The sequence below is a fragment of the Ochotona princeps genome, chromosome 1 (genome assembly GCF_030435755.1).
Source record: "Ochotona princeps isolate mOchPri1 chromosome 1, mOchPri1.hap1, whole genome shotgun sequence".
Classification (NCBI taxonomy): domain Eukaryota; kingdom Metazoa; phylum Chordata; class Mammalia; order Lagomorpha; family Ochotonidae; genus Ochotona; species Ochotona princeps.
In genome coordinates this window covers 170,117,111-170,139,000 of record NC_080832.1, presented here as the reverse complement: position 1 = coordinate 170,139,000, position 21,890 = coordinate 170,117,111, and the positions used below count along the sequence as shown (strand labels likewise).

At 49.4% G+C, this 21,890-nt stretch overlaps 1 protein-coding gene across 1 annotated transcript; it reads right to left on the bottom strand.

The window, feature by feature from the left end:
- Positions 1-693: 693 nt before the first annotated feature.
- On the bottom strand, positions 694-20,141 carry ELOVL2 (ELOVL fatty acid elongase 2). The gene is made up of 7 exons (XM_058668795.1): positions 20,076-20,141; positions 12,065-12,252; positions 6,892-6,969; positions 5,788-5,959; positions 2,569-2,693; positions 2,102-2,236; positions 694-843 (listed from the first exon to the last, which is right to left on the bottom strand). Exons 1-7 carry the CDS (start codon positions 20,089-20,091, stop codon positions 712-714), a joined length of 846 nt encoding a protein of 281 aa, XP_058524778.1. The 5' UTR covers positions 20,092-20,141; the 3' UTR covers positions 694-711.
- Positions 20,142-21,890: the final 1,749 nt, after the last annotated feature.

The window sequence follows — 21,890 nt, the reverse complement described above, 5'->3', positions numbered from 1 at the left end:
GAGGCAGAGTGGACGGAAATGAAGGGAACCAGATGAACCCTGAGGACAGTGCCTCCTCAAAGCCCCTGAGTTACAAGGATTTGGCAGAAACTCTTTAAAATCACAAATCTTAGGTTGAAGGAATCTGACAGGCAAGACTCTGGCTTAAGACACATGTTTTGCTAGATCTGTTTCTGCCTTCTGCTGATGATCCCATTTTAAAATTTTCTGGGGTTAATTCCTAAAGGAACAAATGGGCCAATTAGTTTATGCGCTGGCAATTATTGCTTAATGTAGATTAGAACATACCCTGTATATAGACTTAACATTTTGTTTTTAACATGTTAACCTGAACAGAACTCTTTATTTGAAGATGTGCAGTTGAAAAACAATGCCCTGCCTCTCCTGGCTTTGTGCGAGTGGGAGGCGGCTGAGCAGGTGCTGGTGGGGTGGGCGCGGGGGCTGCACCAGTGCTGAGGTTACGGGGTCAGCAGCAGCTCCTTGCTGACCAAAGCAGTCAGTTAACAGACTAACCCAACAGCAATAGAGTAATACATTCTGCATGAGAATGATTTATAAACGCCAAGAAATTAGTTTATGCTAAAACACAGAGAACTTATAATTTCAGTCTTTGCTTTAGAACAGGCAGCATCTGTTAGACTACTGTGCTGGGCAGGCTTTTCCCACTACTCTAGTTTTTTTTTTGTTTGTTTGTTTTGCTTTGTTTTTTTTTTACTGTGCTTTCTTGTCCATCACTCCGTTAGCTGCACTGAAGCAGGCTCTGGAAAAACCATTCTTGACTTCTTTTCCTGCAGGTGCAGGTGGGTGCTGGGTAGCTTTCTTGCTTGGCATTTTTCGGTAGGTCTATTAGATGTGCATATTTCGAAGAGAAAGAGGGAGAAAACAGGTTCTTTAGTTAGCAATAAGTTAAATAGTGCATACATTCACAGGACACAGAATTCACGTTTGTATTGTAGTTTAGAGCCCTGGTTAAAGATGAATTTCAAGGGAAAGCTGTGTTTTAGGGGACTGGCATTCAAGTTACTCTGCAGTGGCTGCTTCCCCGGGGACGCAGGGAAAAGTGCTGTTCTTTTTAAAAAGCGACTTCCACGGACTCTGGTTTTTCACTTTGTTTTGGCATAGCCTTCCTGTTCTGATCAAACACCTGATTTTTTTTTTTTTTTAGACACATAAGAGCACCAGAAAGGGCCAAGACAGACATCACACAGGCAGGTGGAGGATGAAGAACTTGGTCTGAGCCACCAGCACCAAGGGCCAGGTGCCCATCCCCTCCCTGCTAGGCGCAAGGCTTCTCTGCAGGCCTGACGCTGGCCCTACTCTGAGGGACACTTGGGTGCCTTCAGAGGTTATTTCTTCAGAAAGTCTCAAAGGAAACTGGGATCCCTTAGGAAAGATAAAGGCTCGTGGGGAGCAGAGCTGAACTCAGCCTTCTGTGGCGGCGAACAAGCGGCCAGCCCTGTGGCTGGGCTGAGCAGGAAGCAGGGCAGGCCGCAGTCACTCAGGCTGCTCTAAGTATCAATGCCACAAAGGAAAGCCATTTACATCTGCCACTAAGGCCAGAGCTCCGGAACGCTGCTCGCTCACCCACCCACTGTGGGGACACAGCGGCTTGGGAACTGCGAAGCTCTTGTCCATTTACGCTGTTTGTTAAAAATGAAATGGAAGTCACTGTGACTTTGCACACTGCTTCTGTTCCAACAGTGAGTCTGATGTCACCACAGCAGCTGACACGGGGAGCAGCAGCCTGTCAACAGTAAATTCAACAAGCCCATCTTCTCCTTTGTTCACAGGAACCTCTGCTGGTCCTGGCTGCTGCATGCCCGACCTCCTGAGCATGACGCAAACCGGGAGCAGTGTGTGTGACGCACTGGCGGCTTGGACAAAGTTCACGTGCATGCACTGAAAACTCTCACACAATGCCTACACGGTGGACGGGGTAATCCTTTGAGGAGCAGGATGAGGGCACAAGGGTTAGGGATGTACGTTTGATTGATTTGAATGCCTCTAGTTATTTCAGTTTACCGATAAGCAATCTCAACTACGTAACGGCCAAGCGCAGAGCCAATTCCATTTAACCGCCAGCGAGGCACAGCTCACGTACCTGAACATAGAAATTTAAGAACAGGATGACCAGCGTCATCATGTAGGAAGACTGGAAGATGAGACAGCCGAAGGGGAAGCCGCAGGGCCTCACGACAGCGCTCATGGTGTGTGTGATGGTGAGGATGAACTGCACCTGCAGGCACAGAGGGCGCCGGGGGCTGAGCAGGGCTCAGGAACGGTGCGCAAGCAGCCCACCCTCCAGGAACTTCGTATGAATTATACTGAGAAACGCAGAAGATTGTCCACCAATTTCCATTTGGAAAAGTAGCATTTGGACTAATTTTGCTTTAAAAATTAATGTGTAAGTTAAGACCAGGAAGTTCCCATTATCAGCTACTGCATATACAAAGGACATGTCAAGACACCTGTGTTGAGGCAAACGAGCCTCTGGTGTCCGAGGTGGGCACTGCCTCCCCCCGGGACCTGAGGGCCTTACAGGGACTGAGGGGCCCTGGGGTGACTTACCAGTTGGGCCTGTGTGAGGTATTTCTTCCACCACAGATACTTGTGCATAGAGGGAAACACAGACAGCCCGTAATAGGAGTACATGAGAATGTGGATAAAGCTGTTCAGCGTCGGGCCAAAGAAACCTAGGAAAGCACAGCGGAAGGACTACTACCCTTCCAGAAGGCAGGGCTGCTCACTCTCGCCAAGCGAGATTCCTCCCGTGCAGAAATAAGAATCACAACTACAAACATTTCACAAAGCTCACCCTGGCACATCCCCCTGTGCTTACACCAGGAATCAGAGAGGAGTTGGACACTGGGATCGTGTGCCGGTCAGGGCGGCAAGCGAACAGGTTTGAAAGGTTTTACTTCATTTTTATTTCCCTTTAAAAGCTTTACGCTCTTGGTGCCGCTACTGTCAGCTAATCTCAACAAAGACCATGGCGATCTTCAGCAAGCTGCCTGGGGCTTCACCTGCACCCCGAGCCACTCCACGCACCCAGTGTGGCTGTGAGCGGCTGGGCGGGTGGGCTGCAACGCAGGCAGCAGCTGCCCACTCCGCACGCATGCTGCGGGGAAGCGTCCGAGGGGACCCAGCAGCAGCAGGAGCCCTTGTGGCAGTCTGGGTGGGAGAGGCTGGCAGCTGGCCCACCTCGCAGCCCTGCCGGTACCTGCAGAGGGGTGGGTGTCTCTGGAGCACTACGGGTGACAAGGAGAAGCTCAGAGGTGGACCATCCCACCCAGATTACAGTCAGAAGTGAGGACTCGTGGGAGCAATGAACCTGACAGTGCTGCGGCCCCGGCTCTCACAGGGCTGAGCCCTCGCCTCCCTGCCCCGAGTGTGCTGTGAGCTCTTCATCCTGCGTCCTCAGACGATACGATGCCCACAGTGTATTTTTGTCTGACACTGATGGAATTCGCTAAAAAAAAAAAAAAAAACCAAAAAACCCACAGAGTTCAAAAGCACTTGTGCATATGCTGAGAAATTATTTCCATTTTGTTTTGTTTTCTAAAACTGCATTAGGATCCTAGATAGATAAATGCAAATCAAGAAATAAGAAGAGCTGCACTACCATGCACATAGTAGTACATTTCGATAAATCCTAAAACACTGGCTGAAATTAGCCACACAGTAAACTACTTGCAGGTATGGGAAGGTACTTCAGAAAGCCCGTGGAAAATGGAATTAACAAGGTCTTCTGGTATAAACAATTTGGAAACCCATTCACTTTTTTTCTTTAAAACAAGTTTAGTTTTACACAGAGAAGGAGAGACAGAGATCTTCTGTCCACTGGTTCACTCCCCAAGCGGCTGCAACAGCTACTTGAGCCTGAGCCAATCTGAAGCCAGGAGCCAAGAGCCTCTTCTGGGTCTCCCATGCAGGTGCAGGGTCCCAAGGCTTTGGGCCGTCTTCGACTGCTTTCCCAGACACAAGCAGGGAGCTGGATGGGAAGTGGAGTAGCTGGGACACATAGCAGCACCCCAATGGGATCCCAGCGCTTGCTAGGTCAGGATTTAGCCATTGACCTATCATGCTGGGCCCCATATTTTCCATAATAAATTTTCATGGACTTTTCGGAAGAATTTTTACATATATGGATTTCATTTCTTTTGTCACCAAAATATAACTTCCTTTTCCCAAAAAAACTTTTTGAACGCCTTCTCTCCTAGTTTTAGAGTACCAGCTACTGTTTGGGATTCAGGTTTTCACATCCATCCACTAAACAGTGTTCGTATTTATGCTCTCTATGTCATTCTCAAGTAGTCGAACTGTCTTTACATAGAGATGCTGTGAGTGGATTTTAATTAGAGTCATTTGACAATCATTAAACTCCTGACCTCCACTTCTCCTTGGACATGGGTAATGGCCTTCCTCAGAAACACCACTGGAGCTACAGCTGTCATCCCTGCGCCCTTCCCCCCTCACGCTGTCCTTGTCTGTCTCCACAGCCAGCGACGCACACGCAGGGCACGGGGCTCTGATGTGGGACTGTTCTCCCAGTGACGTTGGGCAGCACGCACAGCCTCTGGGGAAACCCTGACGCTCTCTCCTGGCTGGGCGACTTAGGGGTGTATGAGGCACCTTTTGGGCTTTTTAAAAAAGATTTATTTATTTATTTATTTACTTGGAAAGGCAGATTTATAGAGAGAAGGAGAGATAGAGAGAGATCTTCCGCCCACTGGTTCATTCCTCAAGTGGCCATAATGGCCAGAGCTGAGCAAACTGGAAGCCAGGAGCCAGGAGCCAGGAGCTATGAGCTTCTTCTGGGTGTCCCACGAGGCTGCAGGAAACCAAGGGCCATCCACTACTGCTTTCCCAGGCCACAAGGGAAGTGGAGCAGCCAGGATATGAACTGGCACCCACATGGGATCCCGGAGCATGCCATGGCAAGGACTTTAGCCACTAGGCTACTCTTCCACATTGGGCCTACGAGGCACTTTTGAATCACAGCACTCCTACTTGGGGCTAACTGGGAAGTGACCCCATTCTGATGAGTAGCATCAATACCCCACATCTTGCTGGTGCTTTTCCACCACTTCCATGTGATCCTGAGTCCCAGATAAACTCATGCTGGCTGTAAGGTTGACCAGCGTTGCTTTCTCGGACACTGCCTTCACGTTCTTGGGATCTCCTGTGCCTTCCAGCCCAGTGCTTCCCCGAGTGCAGGGCAGAGCGGACTCCCTAGGGAATTCTCAGGACAGGGTGATGACGCTCAGCTTCAGCATTTTGTAAAAGTTTGTGCTCGCTTCGGCAGCACATATACTAAAATTGGAATGATACAGTGTTTTGTAACAGTCAAACAGGACTTTGAAATACACCCGAATAGCCGTGTCATACATACTAAGACAAATACTGTTAAAACACTAATTCCACAAAACACATAATACAAATGACATCAGTGAGTTGTGAAAAATACACAAGAAGTACTTAGGAAGTTTTCTGGGAGGTAAAAATGAAAAGGGAAAGCTTATCCTGGTTCAAGAACTGAAGTGTGGTATTTTCAGATGCACTTTCTATGTTTTCCACACACATCCCCCCAAAAAAATCAGGTCTTCATTCCATTTTCCATGATTTTTTGAAGTAGCCTCAATATTTCTTAGTAAAAACAGTAACAGGATCTACAAGCACCCCAGGGCCCTCCTGCACCCCTGTGGCTTGGGGCCCCTGCTCTCCCTGCGGAAGCCCCGCGGTCTCCTGGGCTGCAGTCCTCAGAACTGGAAGAAGAACCCAACTCACTTTGTCCACACGGTATCCAATTTAGAACACACCACCAGATGTTAAACATGGACGCGTGATGGTAAACATGGAGGAAAGTGATCTGATTCGTCTTTTTCCGCAAAACAAAGAAAATGGTGTCCAGGAACTCTACTAATTTGGAGAAGTAGTACCACCACAACACCTTGGCCACCTGTAAAAGACGGGGAAAACGGTTAGGAATAAACTGCTTTGCACCGGCCCTTCCTCCAGGGCTCCACGCAGTGCTGTGACGTGCCCACTTCCTGCTCAGGCCACTGCAAGCCCCGCGTTCCTGGCCTCCGGCTCCTCACTCTAAGCCATCCAACCTTCCCGACTTCCTCCTCGGCACCTGCAGACTCCAGGGTTGCTCTGGAACAAGGTCTTTCGGGACCCCACCCCCCACAGGGCTCCCTGCGAGCAGCCCTGGTCACCCCTCCTCCTCGCAGGCTGGCCATTTTCTAGTCATTCTTCAGTAATCCTCCTCTTTACTGCCGCTTCTCTATGGAGCCATAGCTGGCTCTCCCTCCACGAGCTGGACTGCTTCCTGCGTCTACGATCAAACTGTAATGCTGTGTAGTCAGAGGGAGGAATTGAGCGGGTCACGAGTCACCAGGAGGCAGAGACCCCCGTCTCTGCTCAGTGCACGCCACGGCAGTCCCTGTGACAGCCAGTCAACACAGCTGTGAGTTCAAGTTACTTGAAGGAATTCCTTGGATGGCACCAACACATGAGGGTACTTTGCACTCCATTGTTAGAACTTTCCATCCGGTTTTCCTTCATATTAATGGAGATTTCTATAATGGGCTTTTAAATATAAGCACATTTCTGCATATCCTTTCTCAGGGACAGCTCAGCAGGCTGCTTTGTTCAGCGTGGCCTGGAGAGAGTCCTCAAAGGGGCAGCGAGCCTCTGTCCAGCCTGTGGAGGCGTCCCGAGGGAGACAGGCCGTGCTCTTCCAGACCGCCCCTTGCAGATGGCGCATTTCTGCAGGGACCGGAAGCCTCTCTCGGCTGTTCTTAGCCCTGGCCGGCCTTACGTCGGGAAGGAAAAACCCGCTCTCTCTTCTGAGAAATGGTTATGGATGATTTGCTTCAAACAGCTCACCCGGACATCAGCTGCCCCAGCGCTGGCTAGATCTTGACATTGTAAGTTGTAGCCTCCTTCCCAGCTGGAGAGAATGAGCTGCCAAGGAAACAGACAAAGAGAAAATTAAAAACCAAACCAAGAACTTTCCATCCACATCTCCGCCCTGACTGGTAGGTACGTAGTTGCCAACTGTAGGAATGTCTCAGAATCTGTCTAACCCAATCCTGCCCTCACAGGCACGTCATCAAGGGCTTTAATTCTTGCTGTAGATCACTGGTTATATTCCTTAGTGTGTTTTATGTCATCATTTTTTGGCATCTGCTAAATGACATACAATCCAGCTATCATTTCATTTAACTAGATTTTATGTAGGGAATTATCTCGAATCAAAGAAATGTAAACAATGGTACAGAAACTACATTAGAAATTTAGTATTTCATATTGGTTTAATTGTTTTTGAAAACTTGTATTATAAAATATAGCTGGAAACATTTTCTTTTTTTTTTTAACATGTTTTAGTCTTTTATTACCATCATCAAAATCATTTTATGATACAGTTCCATAGACCATGCGATTTCCCTCTCCCCTCTCAAAGTTCCCTCCCCACCTCACCGAGTTCCCCTATATTATTACTATAGTGTAGTTCTTCCTAAATAATCATATGTCCATCATTGTGGGCATGGACAATGGCAGAGAGTCCAGCATCCTATTGTCAAGATTCAGTTAACAGCTTCATTGGGAGTCCATCTTTATCTGGAAGTAGAGATGCATACTACAGTGTATTCTCACATCTGGATATGATAGTCTCCATTACAGTTGCTATACATCCCTTAAATGAAAAGCCACAATACAAAATCAACAGGAAGAAAACAGAAATTTACAATGCTATGAAGTTAAATAACATACTACTGAATGACTAATGTGTCACTGAAGAAATGAAAAAGAAAATCAAGAACCTTCTTGAAGAAAATGATGCTACTGTATGGTCTATGAGTCATTGAAGAATTTAATGAGGAAGAAAGTCTTTTGAACAGATGAGAATAATCTAAAAAAACATCAAAATCCACAAGATATAGTTTCTGCTGATCTCTGTTGGTGAAGTGTGTCTCATGTAGGCAACAAATAGATGGGTTTTGTTTTTATAATTCAGTCTACTTATCAATGACATTTGACTGATGAGTCTAAGCCATTTACACTTAGGGTTAATATGTACAGGTGGTAATTTGGTTCTGTCATTTTAGCAATGGGTTGCTAATTGATTTAGTTTTCTGTTGTCATTTTGCTGGGATGTTCTTCACATTTGCCTTTGGTTTTGGTGGGTGCTATTCCTCTTCTCTGTCAAGAAAACATCTGTACGTATTCTTTGTAGGGCAGGTTTGAAAGAGGCAATTTTTTTTAACTTTTCTTTACTGAGGAAGAATTTCATTTAAATTTAAAAGACAAAGGAATGCTTTGCTCAGTACTTAATCCTGGGCTAATAATTTTCTTTTAGAATCTGGAATATGTCGCTCCATTCTCTTCTGGCCTGTAGAGTTGCCTGTGAGAGGTCTTGTGTGAATTTAATTGGCATTCCTTTATATGTCAATTGATTATTTTCATGTGCACATTTAAGGATCTTTTCCTTATGTTTGAAGAGAGCTTGAATAGCATTTGTCGTGGTGATGATCACTTTTGGTCAAGCCTGTTGGGAGTTCTGTGCCCCTCCTGGAGATGTTGTTTCCCAATTCTTTCTCTAGATTAGGGAAATTTTCCTTTATTATTTCATTAAATACATTTGTAAACCCAACTTCTCTTTCTGCACCTTCTGGGACTCTCATAACTAATATTTGGCCTTTTAATAGTGTCTTTCAATTCCTGGATACTTTTTTTTGCCTGATCCAGCTCTGCTTCCAGCTTTTTGTTTGTTTCCTCCTGATGACAGGAAATATCTTCTAATTTTTTAGATTCTTTCTTCTGCTTGCTTCATTCTATTTTGGAGACTCTCCACTGTACTTTTAACTTGCTCCACTGTATTCTTCATTTCTGATATATCAGCTTTCATTTGATTCATTTCCAGTGCGACATAGTCCTTAAAATCCTTGAACGCCTGCTTCATGTGCTTCTCCTTGTTGATAAGAAGATTCAAAGCAAGTGTTTTGAATTCCATATCCCCCATTTCCTCGATATCTTCCTCAGTGAACTCTGAGGTTGGCAAAGGGTTTTGCTCCTTTGCAGGGGAGTCTTCAGCAATATTCATTGTGCCTCTGTCTCTTCTTTTGCTCTTGGACATTGTACTTCTGGTTAGCAGATTCTTCTCCTTGGGGCAGGTTTCTAAGCCCTGTCACTCACAGGTCTACAATTCGATTTTACTTACTGTGGTTGGCACATGGCTCTTTGTTTGCAGTCACTTGTGCTACTCCCTCCAGTGAGTTCCAGGTCTGGGTTTTTATGCTAGATTTCCACCATAGTCTCAGTGGTCCCAGCTCCTGGCTCACCACTCTCCACCCCCTGTGACACCGTGCTGAGGCTGCACCATTGTCTGTACCTTTCTCTCACTTCTGGTTTGAGCAGGTCCCAGGATTAGGGAGACACCAGGTGTCCTATATAGCTAGGTTGTTGGTGGTACTGATCGTGCAGGAACCTGTTGGCCATTAGGTCTGAGGGTTACTCAGGCCTGTTTTCACCTGTCTGATGCCATAGTCCATATCATTTTCCCTGTAGGACCCGTGCAATGCACTGAGCTAAAAGTGAGTTCTCACCAAGCTTAGTGCATGTACAGCTCACTGTTGTCCTCTGCAGTCTTAAATTCTTCGCCATACTGAAAGAAATGGCGCCTGATGTGCCACTACTAGAGTTCTTGGTCTGCTGGCCTTCAGGGCTGAGGGCTACCCAGACCTGTCTTCAGTGGAACCTGTAGGATGCCATGTTGCTGCAATTCACTGAGCCAGAAATGAGTTCACTTCCAGTTCGGTGCATGCACTGTGCTGTCGTATCATAGCCTTTGGCTCCCTATACAAAATGGTGCCCGATTCGGCTCTAGAGGGTAGACTAGGCTGTGAAATATACCCTGCTCCTACACTGCCAGTCTGAGACCTGCTGCTCTGTCTCTGCTTCTGGTCAAATCAAACAGACCAGCAGGACAGGTAATTCTTTGTGTTCACCTTCTGAGCTCCCAGTGAACGCCCCTTCCCACCTTGCTGCTGGTGGAGTTCTTGCTACAGGTGCAGTTCAGATCAACACTGTTTGAATGCTGCTGGGGTATCAGTCACTGCAACACCGCATCGTTGTGTCCGCTGCTTTCCTGTGTCTGTCAGTCTCCAGGTGCCCCTTACTGTTGTTCTGTCCTCTCCTATTTCCTGGAATGTGCCCTCTCTGCTTCACTGGCTAATGTTTCTCCATCTGTTTAGTCATGTCCTTACCCTACTGTGCCGTCTTGATTCTACCAGGAAACCTATTTTCTTCAGTATATTTACTTGGTAGTTCATTGGTGATGGCCTAGCTTCCATCTCCATTACTCTTACAAGCAAGCTTCCCAACAATCTGTGCTTCTCTCTGTTCGTCTCTGCAGTTCCTTCCCAAGGCCTGGCACGTAGTTAAGTGCTCAGTAAACATTGATGAGTGAGTGATTCGCCCAAGAATACATGATGCAGGAACACGGAAGTTATGGTAGGATGATGGTCAGGATTTACTGCTTACGTTATTTTCACATTTGGAGAAATGCTCTTTTTTGTTGACTGCTGTTTAAAAAGTTCTCTCTGACTGTAATGTACACATGGCAGTGTAGGCCCAAGGCCTCCTGCTCTCTGCTGCCTCAGAGCGCGTGAGGAAGGTCTGGCCGTCAAGCAGCTGAACAGTCAGTGGTGTACTACCAACAGCCACCCTTACAACCTGACATATGTCTCTTTCGTTCTAACCAATACAACTGTCAATTACTACGGCAGAGTAACACGGCAGATTAATCCAGTCAAGGAAGACACACTGCTTTCCCAGATGGGATCCACTCACCGAGAGCACGCAGCACTGTCCTTTGAGAGTTCAGAAAAGGATCGAGCACCTTCGTGACAGGATTTTGGAGCTGTCACGATGCCTTTCCCAACCCCCAAATTCCCTGAATGTCTGAAATGTCATCATCACACATCAATTCCAGCCACGGAGGGGACTGGTTATCAACCATTACTAAGCACACACAAACTCCAGGTGAGAGGGTGCAAACGCTGGAGAAATGGGAGTTAAGTCTACTTTGATGCAAGACACTTTTGAAACCCTTGGGCAATTTTTTAGACTGTACTTTCTACATGAAGTTGTAAAAGATATTTTAAGGTACGATCTTTTAAGGTATGGATTTAATTTCTATTAAAATTTGAGCACAGCAGGAAGACAGCTCTACTGTGCCATGATTGTTAACCTCTGCAAATGATTTTATCCTTTGCGTCTCCCTGGAGGGTTTCCTCCCCAGAGAGCGTGTGTTTAAGGTGTTGCTGCTGCTTTGTGGAGGCGGGCCGCCTTCACTGGCCCTGCAGGAGCACTGGTGGCCAGCCCTGGGCCGCGGGAGTGGGCCCTGAGCAACCGCGGTGCCGCTGACAGGCCTCAAGGCGTGCGGGGCCGTACTCAGGAACGTGCACGCGTGTGCTTCAGTTAACAGGACGGGCACTCAGTCACTGCCTGTTCTCAGCCAAATGACTGACATTTCCCAAGCCTCAGAACCCTCACCTGTAAAAGGAGCACAGTATAACACAATCTTTAAATCTCAAATGTGTTTCTTGGTTTTTTTAAAATTTTATTTTAAATTTAGAATTTTATGATACAGTTCTGTAGAGCCTGGGTTTCTCCCCGCCCCCACCAATTCCCACCCCCTGGCTGACTTTCCCCATATCGTTACAACGGTATAGTCTTTCATAAGGAGTTATAATTCCATCCGTCAGTTATTTAAGTATGGCCCGACACTGCTGTACAGACAATGTCCGGCAGTCTGGTATCCTCAACTGTGTTTCTAAATCATACTTGAGCTAAGGACTTAAAGACAACGGCCTAACACGGGATGAACAAAATCCTAATTAGAAACAAGGCACTGTAAGGACTTCCGGAAAGAATATCAAACGCTGCGCCAGATCTTGAGGGTCCTGACGAACAGTATTGATGGCAGCCGCTGGGGAGCTCCCCCACGACATGACTGCTTCCGGAACCACTGTCCCCGCACTGCACAGGAACTCACCTCGGCCAGCATGTACGTGGAGAGGAGTGTGATTCCGAGGTTATACAAGGTGAGGATGCCCCGGAGGGAAAAAGCAGGTCTGTTCCTCATGTATTTGTTGCCCAGCCATATGGAAAGCAGATACACGACAGTGAGGAAACAGGTAGGAAGGTAAGAGTCCAACATGAACCATCCTCTGACTCGAGAATCTGCAAAGGAACAAACAGTGAGACTTGTGCAGAGCTACCGTCCTGCTCGTTCCTGGGACTGTCACACACCTTTGCACAGGGGCCACACTCCAAGAGCCCTGCTGGATGCCAAGGACAGCACCAGAGCCCCGCACACACATGGGCACATCACGACCTCGTCACCCTGAGCCCACGGGCACCATGGCTTCCGCAGCTGGAGGCGTCACGGCAAAGCAGCATAGGTTTTCTCTTTCCTTTGCCACAATCTCGTGAACTGGTTTGTTCTTGCCACAGGTCCTACAACCTGAGTACACGATGTTTTGCTTTCGTTAAGTTGAACACTTTCCACCCTTTGATTTGACATGGGGGCTTTTTGGCTTCTCTTGGGCTGATCTGAACTGCCGGGATCAGCACCTGCGCTATGGGGCTCCCAGTAGGTCAAGCACGGGATCTGGGGACATGAGCACTGTAACACTGTGACAATCCAACGACCGGGTCAGCTATGGATCACCCAAAGGGCAGTGTAGACAGCAGGAACGCACTGGGTGGAGGAGGAACTCACCAGGATGGGATGCAGAGAGATGGTCATTTCATCATGCTAAAACTTAGGAACTGTTCCTTTCTGGAATGTTGCAATTAATATGTCTAGACTGTAATTTTCCCCCAGGTAATTTAAACCTTGGAAAGTAAACCATAACAAGGGATAAAAAGTAACAGAAATAACATAATGCAACATTGAGTGAACAGCATTTGGGTCACGGCTAGGGAAGGAAGAAACCGAAGGGGATGAGCAGTCGAGGGAGGGTTCACGGGGCAGTGGGGTGCAAGCTAACAGTGAAAAACAAGTGGGAAGGGAATGTTCTTCAATGCCTACTCTGGAACACCTTCTGATTTATCCTAACTTTATTAATAAGAGACTACCATGCCATTTTATGGGTGACGAATCAGGTCAGGAAACTTGAGTAACTTTCAAAATGCCACGATACAGTGGCTGGCAGCAGAACCAGGGCTGCGGTCATGGCTGCCTCCCAACCTGATAGACCACGCTGTTGGAGAGTCCAGGGGAGGGCACACCAACACTGCATCCTAACTCCTAAAACCACACGGAAACCCCAAACCTAGGATCACCACTTCCCAAACCAGGAACTGGTACAGAGCCCAGCAGGTGCGGACGGGCAATGGGTCGGCCACACAGCACACCTGAGAAGCTGAGAACAGCAAAGGCAACGCAGGGCAGCCAATGGCTGTGACTAAAATCAAACCAGAGAGAGGCATGAATGTAGACAGACCAAGTACCCCAGGGTTTCACTCAGGAAAGAAACAATTTCAAAGTCTAAACAGAGAAAACCTCCCAGGAGGAGCTACAAGTAACACCTGGAAATAACTGTAGACACAACATGAATCTTCTTTGTTCTATTTGTTGGAGAAAATGATTTTGCCAAGGATAAAACTTGCCTTCTGATTTTGTAACAGAAAATTAGACATTTGTTTTATTTGCTGATTCACCCTCTAAGTGTCACACAACAGCGGGCCAAAGTCAGGAACTTAATTCAGGCCTCCGAGGTGGGTGGCAGAGACCCAACTAATGGAGCCCAGATCTGCTGCTTCCCAGGGCACCAGCAGCAGGAAACTGGAATGGGAAAGCTAGAATGAACAGCAGAGGGCCCGGCGGCGTGGCCTAGCGGCTAAAGTCCTCGCCTTCAATGCGCCAGGATCCCATATGGGCACCGGTTCTAATCCTGGCAGCCCCACTTCCCATACAGCTCCCTGCTCCTCGACTGGGAAAGCAGTCGAGGATGGCCCAAAGCCTTGGGACCCTGAACCTGCGTGGGAGACCCGAAAGAGGTTCCTGGTTCCTGGCTTCGGATCGGCGCAGCGCCAGCCATTGCGGTCACTTGGGGAGTGAATCATCGGACGGAAGATCTTTCGCTCTGTCTCTCCTCCTCTCTGTATATCTGACTTTATTAAAAAAACACACACACACACACTCAGTCATGCTAAAGTGGAAAATGGGTGCACACGCAGCATCTTAGTGCCTACCCCAAATGCCCACCGTTTTCATCTCTATAGACAGACTTATAAGGAGCTGGCTACATCCTTTCCTTGGTCTCTCTGGTTACTCCACAGGCCGTCTCCCCAGAATACAGCTTCCCTACCCTGTGCACACCCCTGGCCTCTGGCTAACCCTCCCCCGATTCCCCATGGGACAGAGCCTGGAAAGCTCTAACGTTCCCATCATTTATTCTGTGAATTTCTCCTTTTGGGGATGGCAGTAAAAAGCTCAGCAAGCTCTTTTCAGCATGCACTTGACACTACAGTGTCTTCCACACAACTTCCTCCTCAAAGAAGTCCATGCTACCTACCGCTGCCTTACGCTCGTCTTCATACAAAATCCTTCTCAAACTCCAGCACACAGAAAAAGACCTTGCCTTCTGCAGGGAGATATTTCTTACTGCTCTTTCATATCCTCCTTGCCTACATAATGAGATATGCTTTTACACATAGTACAGCTGTAATACTGTTGTCATATCCAACAGATTCTGAGCGCTTATTCTGTGTAGGCCATGTTCTGAAGCCTTCTATGGGCATTCGTCCTCCTGCATGGTGATAAGGTTATCCTCAGAGGACACAGGGAGAATCAAGCCACAGAGCTGAGTGAGCCCTAACCCAGAGACCGTGACTTGGGCAGAAGGACACGAAGAGGAGAAGGCTGTAACAGCAGAAGGAACGCCAGGGATCCGCAGCGATCAGCACAAAGCACGGCAGAGAACAAGGCCCTGCCTGCACCTTATTTTCAGACTTTTGCAAAGGAAACCAGGCTCCTTGACTCTACGCCGACCGCTCGGAGGGGGCGCTTTGCTATGGCAGTCCGAGAGGCCAGCGGTGGCCTAGTGCTTGCCGGCTGCTTCCCAGGTGAGCTGCCCAGCACAGTGTGTGCCACGCGAGGCTGTGGCCAGGCTCCTCTGTCTTCACTCTGCCTCTTGGTGCTGAGTTAAGAGGAAATGTTCCTGAACTACACATCAGTACAGGCACACACTGAGAAAGTGACACAGCTCCTGAGGGCGTTCAGGTTCCTCTGGCTCGATTCTGTAAATGTCTGCTTGTGGCGTTCAAGATGACCGTACCCCAGCGGTAGGCAACTGCCTAGGTTCCCCTGCACCGAGGCAAGTGCTACACTGCTGAGAAAGGGAGCCAAAAGCTGGCAGCATTCCGGGCCTGATTAATGCCAAGTTTGTGTTAACTATACCCGTATGCCAGCATACTTGCCTATTCTTATTACTCTCTTTTTTTTTCCCTTTTAAAGTAGGGGAGGTGGGAAACACCGGGCCAAGACATGCCTCCCTGGCTCCAGGTATGTGGGGGCACTGCTGATGGCCTGGGGAAGGGGGTATGGAAGCTGAGGGTATGTTTGACAGGGAAGGAATGATTTCTGGGGTTTTCCATGGTCCGGGCCACTGCACCTGCAGATAGACAAGGGAGCTGAGACAGAATGGTTTAAAAGGCCAAGGCACTTCCCCATGTGGGAGACCTGGGATGGGCTAAACAGCCACCACCTGCTGCCCACTGGAGTTTGTAAAAACTGGGGCTGGGCTAGGCCACAGTACCTCCCTGTGAGTGTCAGCAGAGGGTGGGCCATGTCAGGCTGGGCTGGAGCACCCACCAGAACATGAGAGAAGTGGACCTGGGCACAGTCTCTATAGGGGAATTGTAGGATTACCTCTGTGGAACTGTAGCACCAGCTGGCTCACAGTTTACACAGAGAGCTAGGGCAGTAGCAGGTTGAGCCCAGGCTGGCTCACAAAACCCACCTGACAGGAACCCATCTGACATTTACAAGGGCTGGGACTGGGAGAAGGCCTGATGGGACTAGGCTAGCATGCCTAGGTGCTGGAACAGGCCTCAGCACCTGCTGGAAGGTACGAGAGCCAGGCCTATGCCTGGCTGGGCTGGCCTGCAACACCAGTGAACAAGAGCTGAGACCGTGGGTGGGCCATGCCAGGCTGGGCTAAAGCAACAGCCAGCATGCACAAGTCCTGGGGCTGGGAACTGGCCTCATGGGGACCTCTGCAGACTCCTCTGCTGGTCTGTAGCCCCCACTAGCGAGTGTGAGAGCCAGGACCGTGGGCAGATCAAGCTGGGCAAGGCTGCAGCACCTATCAGCATGAGTGCAGGCTGGGTCTGGAGGCAGAGCAAACTGGGCTGGGATCTAGCACCCACTGGCGAGTGGCTGAAGACCAGTCGGGGTAGGCTGCAGTACCCGTCGGTGAGTGCCAGGACTGGCGTCAGTCTGGGCAGCACCAGTGGCACACTTAAGATTCGTTGATGGGAGTGGACCTGGTATAGGAACTTGGGAAACTTGCCTGCTAGTCAAAGTTCCCACTGGTGAGCATGAGAGCTGGGACTGGGAACAGGTTAACCCAGGCTGGGTTAGACCAACAATAAGCACATGTGTGAGCTGGGTCTGGGGACAGGCCTGGTAGGATCAGTCCACAGAACACACTGGCATGAGAGCCAGCACAGGATGTAGGCCAGGCTGGCTTGGACTACAACACTTGTCAGTTCATATGAGGGCTGGGGGTAGGCCAGGCTGGGCTAGGCTGCTGCACCCCCTGGTGAGAACTGGAAGTGGGGGTGGGCAGGCTAGGCCAGAATATAGCATCTGCTAGTGAATTCCAAGATTGGGGGTGGCCATTTCAGACTGGGCAGCATCATCTGCTGACACAGGCAAGACCCAAGGCACGGCTACTGCTTCCATGGGTGAGCTTGAGAAGGTGGGCCTGTCTGGGAACAGGCCAGGCAAGCTAGGCCGCATCACCAGCTGGCAAGTGCTGGGACGGCGCACGAGTCCTGTCAGGTTGGACAGGTACCCCTGTAAGGTGCAAGATCTGTCGGCAGACGAAGGCTGGGTCTGGGGGCAAGGCGGGCTAAGTCACAGCACTTATGGGTGTGCACAAGAGCTGCATGGGATGTGAGCTGGGCCAGGATAGACTGCAGCAGAGGTTAACACGCACAAAAACTGGGGCTGGAGGCAGGCCTGGCAGAGGTTTATCGGGGGTTGCTCTGACTAGGCCACGCTATCTGCCAGTATACGTGAGGACTGGGTCTATGTTGGGCTGGCTAGGCTGGGTTGTAGTACCCATTGGTTTGTGTGAGATATGGGGCTGGGGTGGAACTGACCAAGCTGCACCCTTGGTACATCCATTGGCTGAGGCAAGGTGAGATTTCTTGGGGAACTGAGACCCTGGCCACAGAGAAAATCGCAGGATGTGTGGTCCAGTCTTGGAGTGCATGAACTGGTTCTAGACCTCCTCAGTTGCTGATGCCTGTGCAGTGGACAGGATGCCCAGATGCACATGGGGACATGATGGTCAGCTCATCTAGGCCAGTGGAGGATGTTGGCTGTCTCATCAGAGGCTGCTAAGCAGAAGAGGCTAGACCACACTCCTGGCCAAGCTTTGCAGCATGTTCCTGGGTCTGTGGATACACTAAGATGGTCTTTGTTAACTAGTAGACCTTGGAAAGGTTTTCTCAAACATGGAGTAATGAAACCAATAACATCGCAGGGCTATTAAAACTATTCATGTAACAGCCTTGGAACACTCTTCCCAAAATTGGGGTCTCTAAGGTGTCATCAAATGACCATCTTCCATTCCTGAGTGATGGAAGGAGCGATCCCCCTCCCCTCCTCTCCTGTGGACACAAGAGGGGGAAAAAATAGAAACAACTGAAACATATATTCTACCTACCATCTCCGAACCTGACCCTTCCTACCCTAATTAGAGGCCCACATGGGCATGCAGCCCACCAACTATGCATGCAGTATTAAATTTTTTTAAAAAATGGTGATCACAATCATTATCACCAAAACACAGGAATAAATACTTATGATAATATCGTTAGTCTTTGGAGCTTGAGAGACGAGGCTGTGAGACCGCAACAGGTGTTTGCCCTGAACGATATCCCTGGATGGCCTCAACCAGGAGGAATCAGAGAGTCTAGGAGACCCCCAGACATTTACTGCCTGATGTGCCAGCCCACTGAGGCCCAGGTCACTCAGGAAGGGAAAGGCATTCCTGATGGCTTCCATGCCAAACACCCTCTCATGTCGTTCAAGTGACAACTGGTAATGTTACTATCTTCTGGCTTCTGAGGAAATGTCCATCAAAATGACCAAACGTGAATAAGCACCTGTGATCTTTCCTTGGTAGATCTCACATGTGCATGATGTTGGACCACGCTCATCTGACGCTCTAGACTCAGTTCCCTTGTGCAAGTGGCCAATGGAAAGCCACAGTCACCGAGACACTGCCATTCCTTCCCGCGTCATGTGGGCTTTAGCCAGGATCCTGCCTGCCACCCCGACTCCTCCGCATCCTAACCACCGCCACTCTAAGATGGTGAAGACCTGCTGCAGGCATTCTGCCCTGCCCGCCCCATGGCAGCCTCACCAGAACACACACAAGCAACAGGAGCCATGAGAAATTGCAAGAGCTGTATGTTATCAAAGTTCCGTTATAGGCACACGGTACATCCACTCAGAGCAGGTATGGAGCTGTAGAGAAACTGCAGAATGATGTAAATTACGAGACAAGGCCTCATTTTCCCCCTCTATCTCCTCCCAACAGAGCTCAGGAAACAACTTGCAGAGAATTATCAAGTTTCCCACAAAGGCTGCCTTGAAATGAAACATTTTGTCTCGAATTCATTTATCTGTAGAATATGCAGTGCCTAACACGTTCCCGGAACAGAAACAAGGCCAGGAGATGAATCGTGTGAGCCGTGGCCATGGTTCTTGCCTCTGTGGGGGAAGAACAGGAAGGGCCTGCTCTGGAGAAGCTCCCCCAACACCAGGAGTGAAGGGCGCTGGCACTGACCCTGCGGGCATGGTGTGAGCCACACGATCCGTGAGAGGAAGTCTGTTTTTCCGTCCAAGAGCAGTGGGATGACACCGATGAGCTTTAAGCTAGAGAACCAAATAATATGTCCAGGAATGTTCTTTAGAACATTATTGTAGGGGCTGGGGCCATGGTGTAGTGTATTAAGCCTCTGTCTGCAGCCCCACCATGTGGTAAGGGCAGTAGTTTGATTTCCAGATGCTCCACTTCTGATCCAACTCCCTGCCAGTGTGCGTGGGAAAAACAAAAGACAGCCCAAGGGCTTGGGCCCCTGCAAGCACACGGAAGACCCAGGAGAGGTTTCCGGCTGCTGGCTTTGGCCTGGCCCAGCCCTGGCTGTTGCATCCATTTGTAGAGTGAACCAGCAGATGAAAGTGCTCATTTGCACTCTCTCTCTTTAACTGTGCCTTTCATATAAACAAGCAAATACTTTTTTTTTTAAAAGGAACATTACTGTAGCTGAATTAGTAAGACTGGAAGAGTAACAGGGCGGAAGAGGAGAGCTGCTCCTAAACAAGGGTGACAGAAGAATGACGGGACACCTCCAGGCTCTGCCCCTGCACCCCGCTCGGAAGCTCGCACACCCGCATCAAGGCCTGGAGGGGTACAAGTGCTGCACCTGTGACTGCGCACGTGAGGGCGTGGAGGAGACAGCAGCGCGGTCAGAAGGAAGTGACAGCTGGCTGGGGGGCCAGGGAGCCTGGAGGGGAGGACCACGCCACAGGCCGTCTGCCCGCCTCCTCCCAACACCTCCAGGGTGGGGTGGGGAGAGGCCAAGCAGGGGGACCCCGGGCTGTCTGCATGCTCTGGGAGAAGCGAGGGCGGGAGGGGGCGGGGGAGGTCAGCCCTCAGTGCTGCGGGCCCTCTGTTTCCCAGACGTCACAAGTCAGGTGCGCGGGCATTCCTCCCATGTTCTTCCCACGTTAAGCTCTCAAGCAGCTCACTTACCTCGAGGTCCAAACATATTGTCCAAAAAAGCATTGATTTTATTATCAAAGGCCTTTAGTTGCTCCTGAAAAGAGAAAGAAAAAAAATGACTTAAGAGTTTGCATGTTGCGGGAGAAAAACAAAAAACAAAAAAGCCTCTTCAAAATAAGCCACAAGTGAGAAGCAGCCAACAGAATCGCCGGAGTCTCAGCCGAAGGATTCCAGCCTTGTTCCCCTCAGGGAGGCACCTGTGACGGTATCAAGGGAAACGAGCCCACCTTCTTCTCAGACAGGGAAGGCCAGAGAGACAGGCTAGGTGCATTTGAACAGTGAAGGGCTATTGGACCTTAATTCCATGTGCGTCTAAGTTGTGCAGGTATGAAGAGGCATTGTGGGCTAAACCACTGTGTGGGACACCCACATCCCTATCAGAGAGCCCAGAAACAAGTGGCAGCTTCTCCACTTGGGATCCCACTTCCTGCTGATGCGTGCAGCGGGAGGCAGCGGACTGCAGCTGCTCCCCAGGATGGAGACCACAGGCAGCGCTGGGGCCCCGGGAGCCGCCTGGCCCAGCCTTGGCTGTTGCAGGAATCTGAGGAATCCTGTACCATTCTCCTCTCTCCCCTTCTGTCCTCTGCTCTTCTGCTTAGAGGCGAAGCCTCTCTAGAAGCAGTCTCCACTGCTGCCATTGACAGGGCTAGCAGCGAGCAAAAGGAAGTCTACCCCTGCGGAACATAAACGCAACTGCCAAGTGAAAATCCAGCTGAATTGTGTTCCATCAAACAGAAATGCAACTTTTGAAATGATCTGTTTATAAGGCAAGGAAATGGAGCACTCGACGTATTCTATATTACATTCATGTTCAAAATTTTACAAAGATTATTTATTTGCTGGTTGGAAAGTTAGAGAGAGGTTTTCATCTGCTCTTTTACTCTTCAAATGGCAACAATGACCAGGGCTAGGCCAGACCAGAGCCAGGATGGAGTCTGGCACTCCGTCTGGACCTCCTACCTGCATGTAGGGACCCAAGAACTTGAGCCATCTTTTGTTGCCTTCCAGGAACATTAGCTGGGAGTTGGATTGGAAGTGGAGCAACCAGGACTTGAAGTAACGTTCATGTGGAATGTTGGCACTGCAGGTGGCAGCATAGCCTACTGTGTCGTAACACTGGTCTCAGTTTTCAAACTTATCAACACATCAGTCTTTACTCAGGATTACAGCAGCACCACATTGAGCACTGTCATTTCAGCTCAGCGGGACTCCTGCAAAGGATCAGAAGGCTGGCTGGTTCAGCCCCAGTACATGTGGCTCTATTTTACACAGCTCTATCACCTGCCATGGGGTTCCCTATCCTGCTGCAAAGCTACAGGAATCCTCATGCAAAAGAAGGCAGGGAGTCACCCAGAAGTTCTGCAAAAGAACCAGGCCAGCTGATTGGTCTCTGATTGCACAAGTTGAGCCTAATGGCCTCAGCTGTTCACACAGAACATACTGGAGACACAGAATGCCTCTCAGAACAGCCCAGGTGGGCCCGGCGGCGTGGCCTAGCGGCTAAAGTCCTCGCCTTGAAAGCCCCGGGATCCCATATGGGCGCCGGCTCTAATCCCGGCAGCTCCACTTCCCATCCAGCTCCCTGCTTGTGGCCTGGGAAAGCAGTTGAGGACGGCCCAATGCCTTGGGACACTGCACCCGCGTGGGAGACCCGGAAGAGGTTCCTGGTTCCCGGCTTCTGATAGGCGCAGCACCGGCCCGTTGTGGCTCACTTGGGGAGTGAATCATCGGACGGAAGATCTTCCTCTCTGGCTCTCCTCCTCTCTGTATATCTGACTTTGTAAT

What these genes read in the sequence shown, in the direction of transcription:
- ELOVL2 (XM_058668795.1), bottom strand. An exon ending in ACCTCACACAGGCCCAACTG is followed by an intron (nt 2,237 to 2,568) that starts GTAAGTCACCCC and finishes CTGTGCCTGCAG; the next exon opens with GTGCAGTTCATCCTCACCAT. An exon ending in TCTTAAATTTCTATGTTCAG is followed by an intron (nt 844 to 2,101) that starts GTACGTGAGCTG and finishes CACATCTAATAG; the next exon opens with ACCTACCGAAAAATGCCAAG.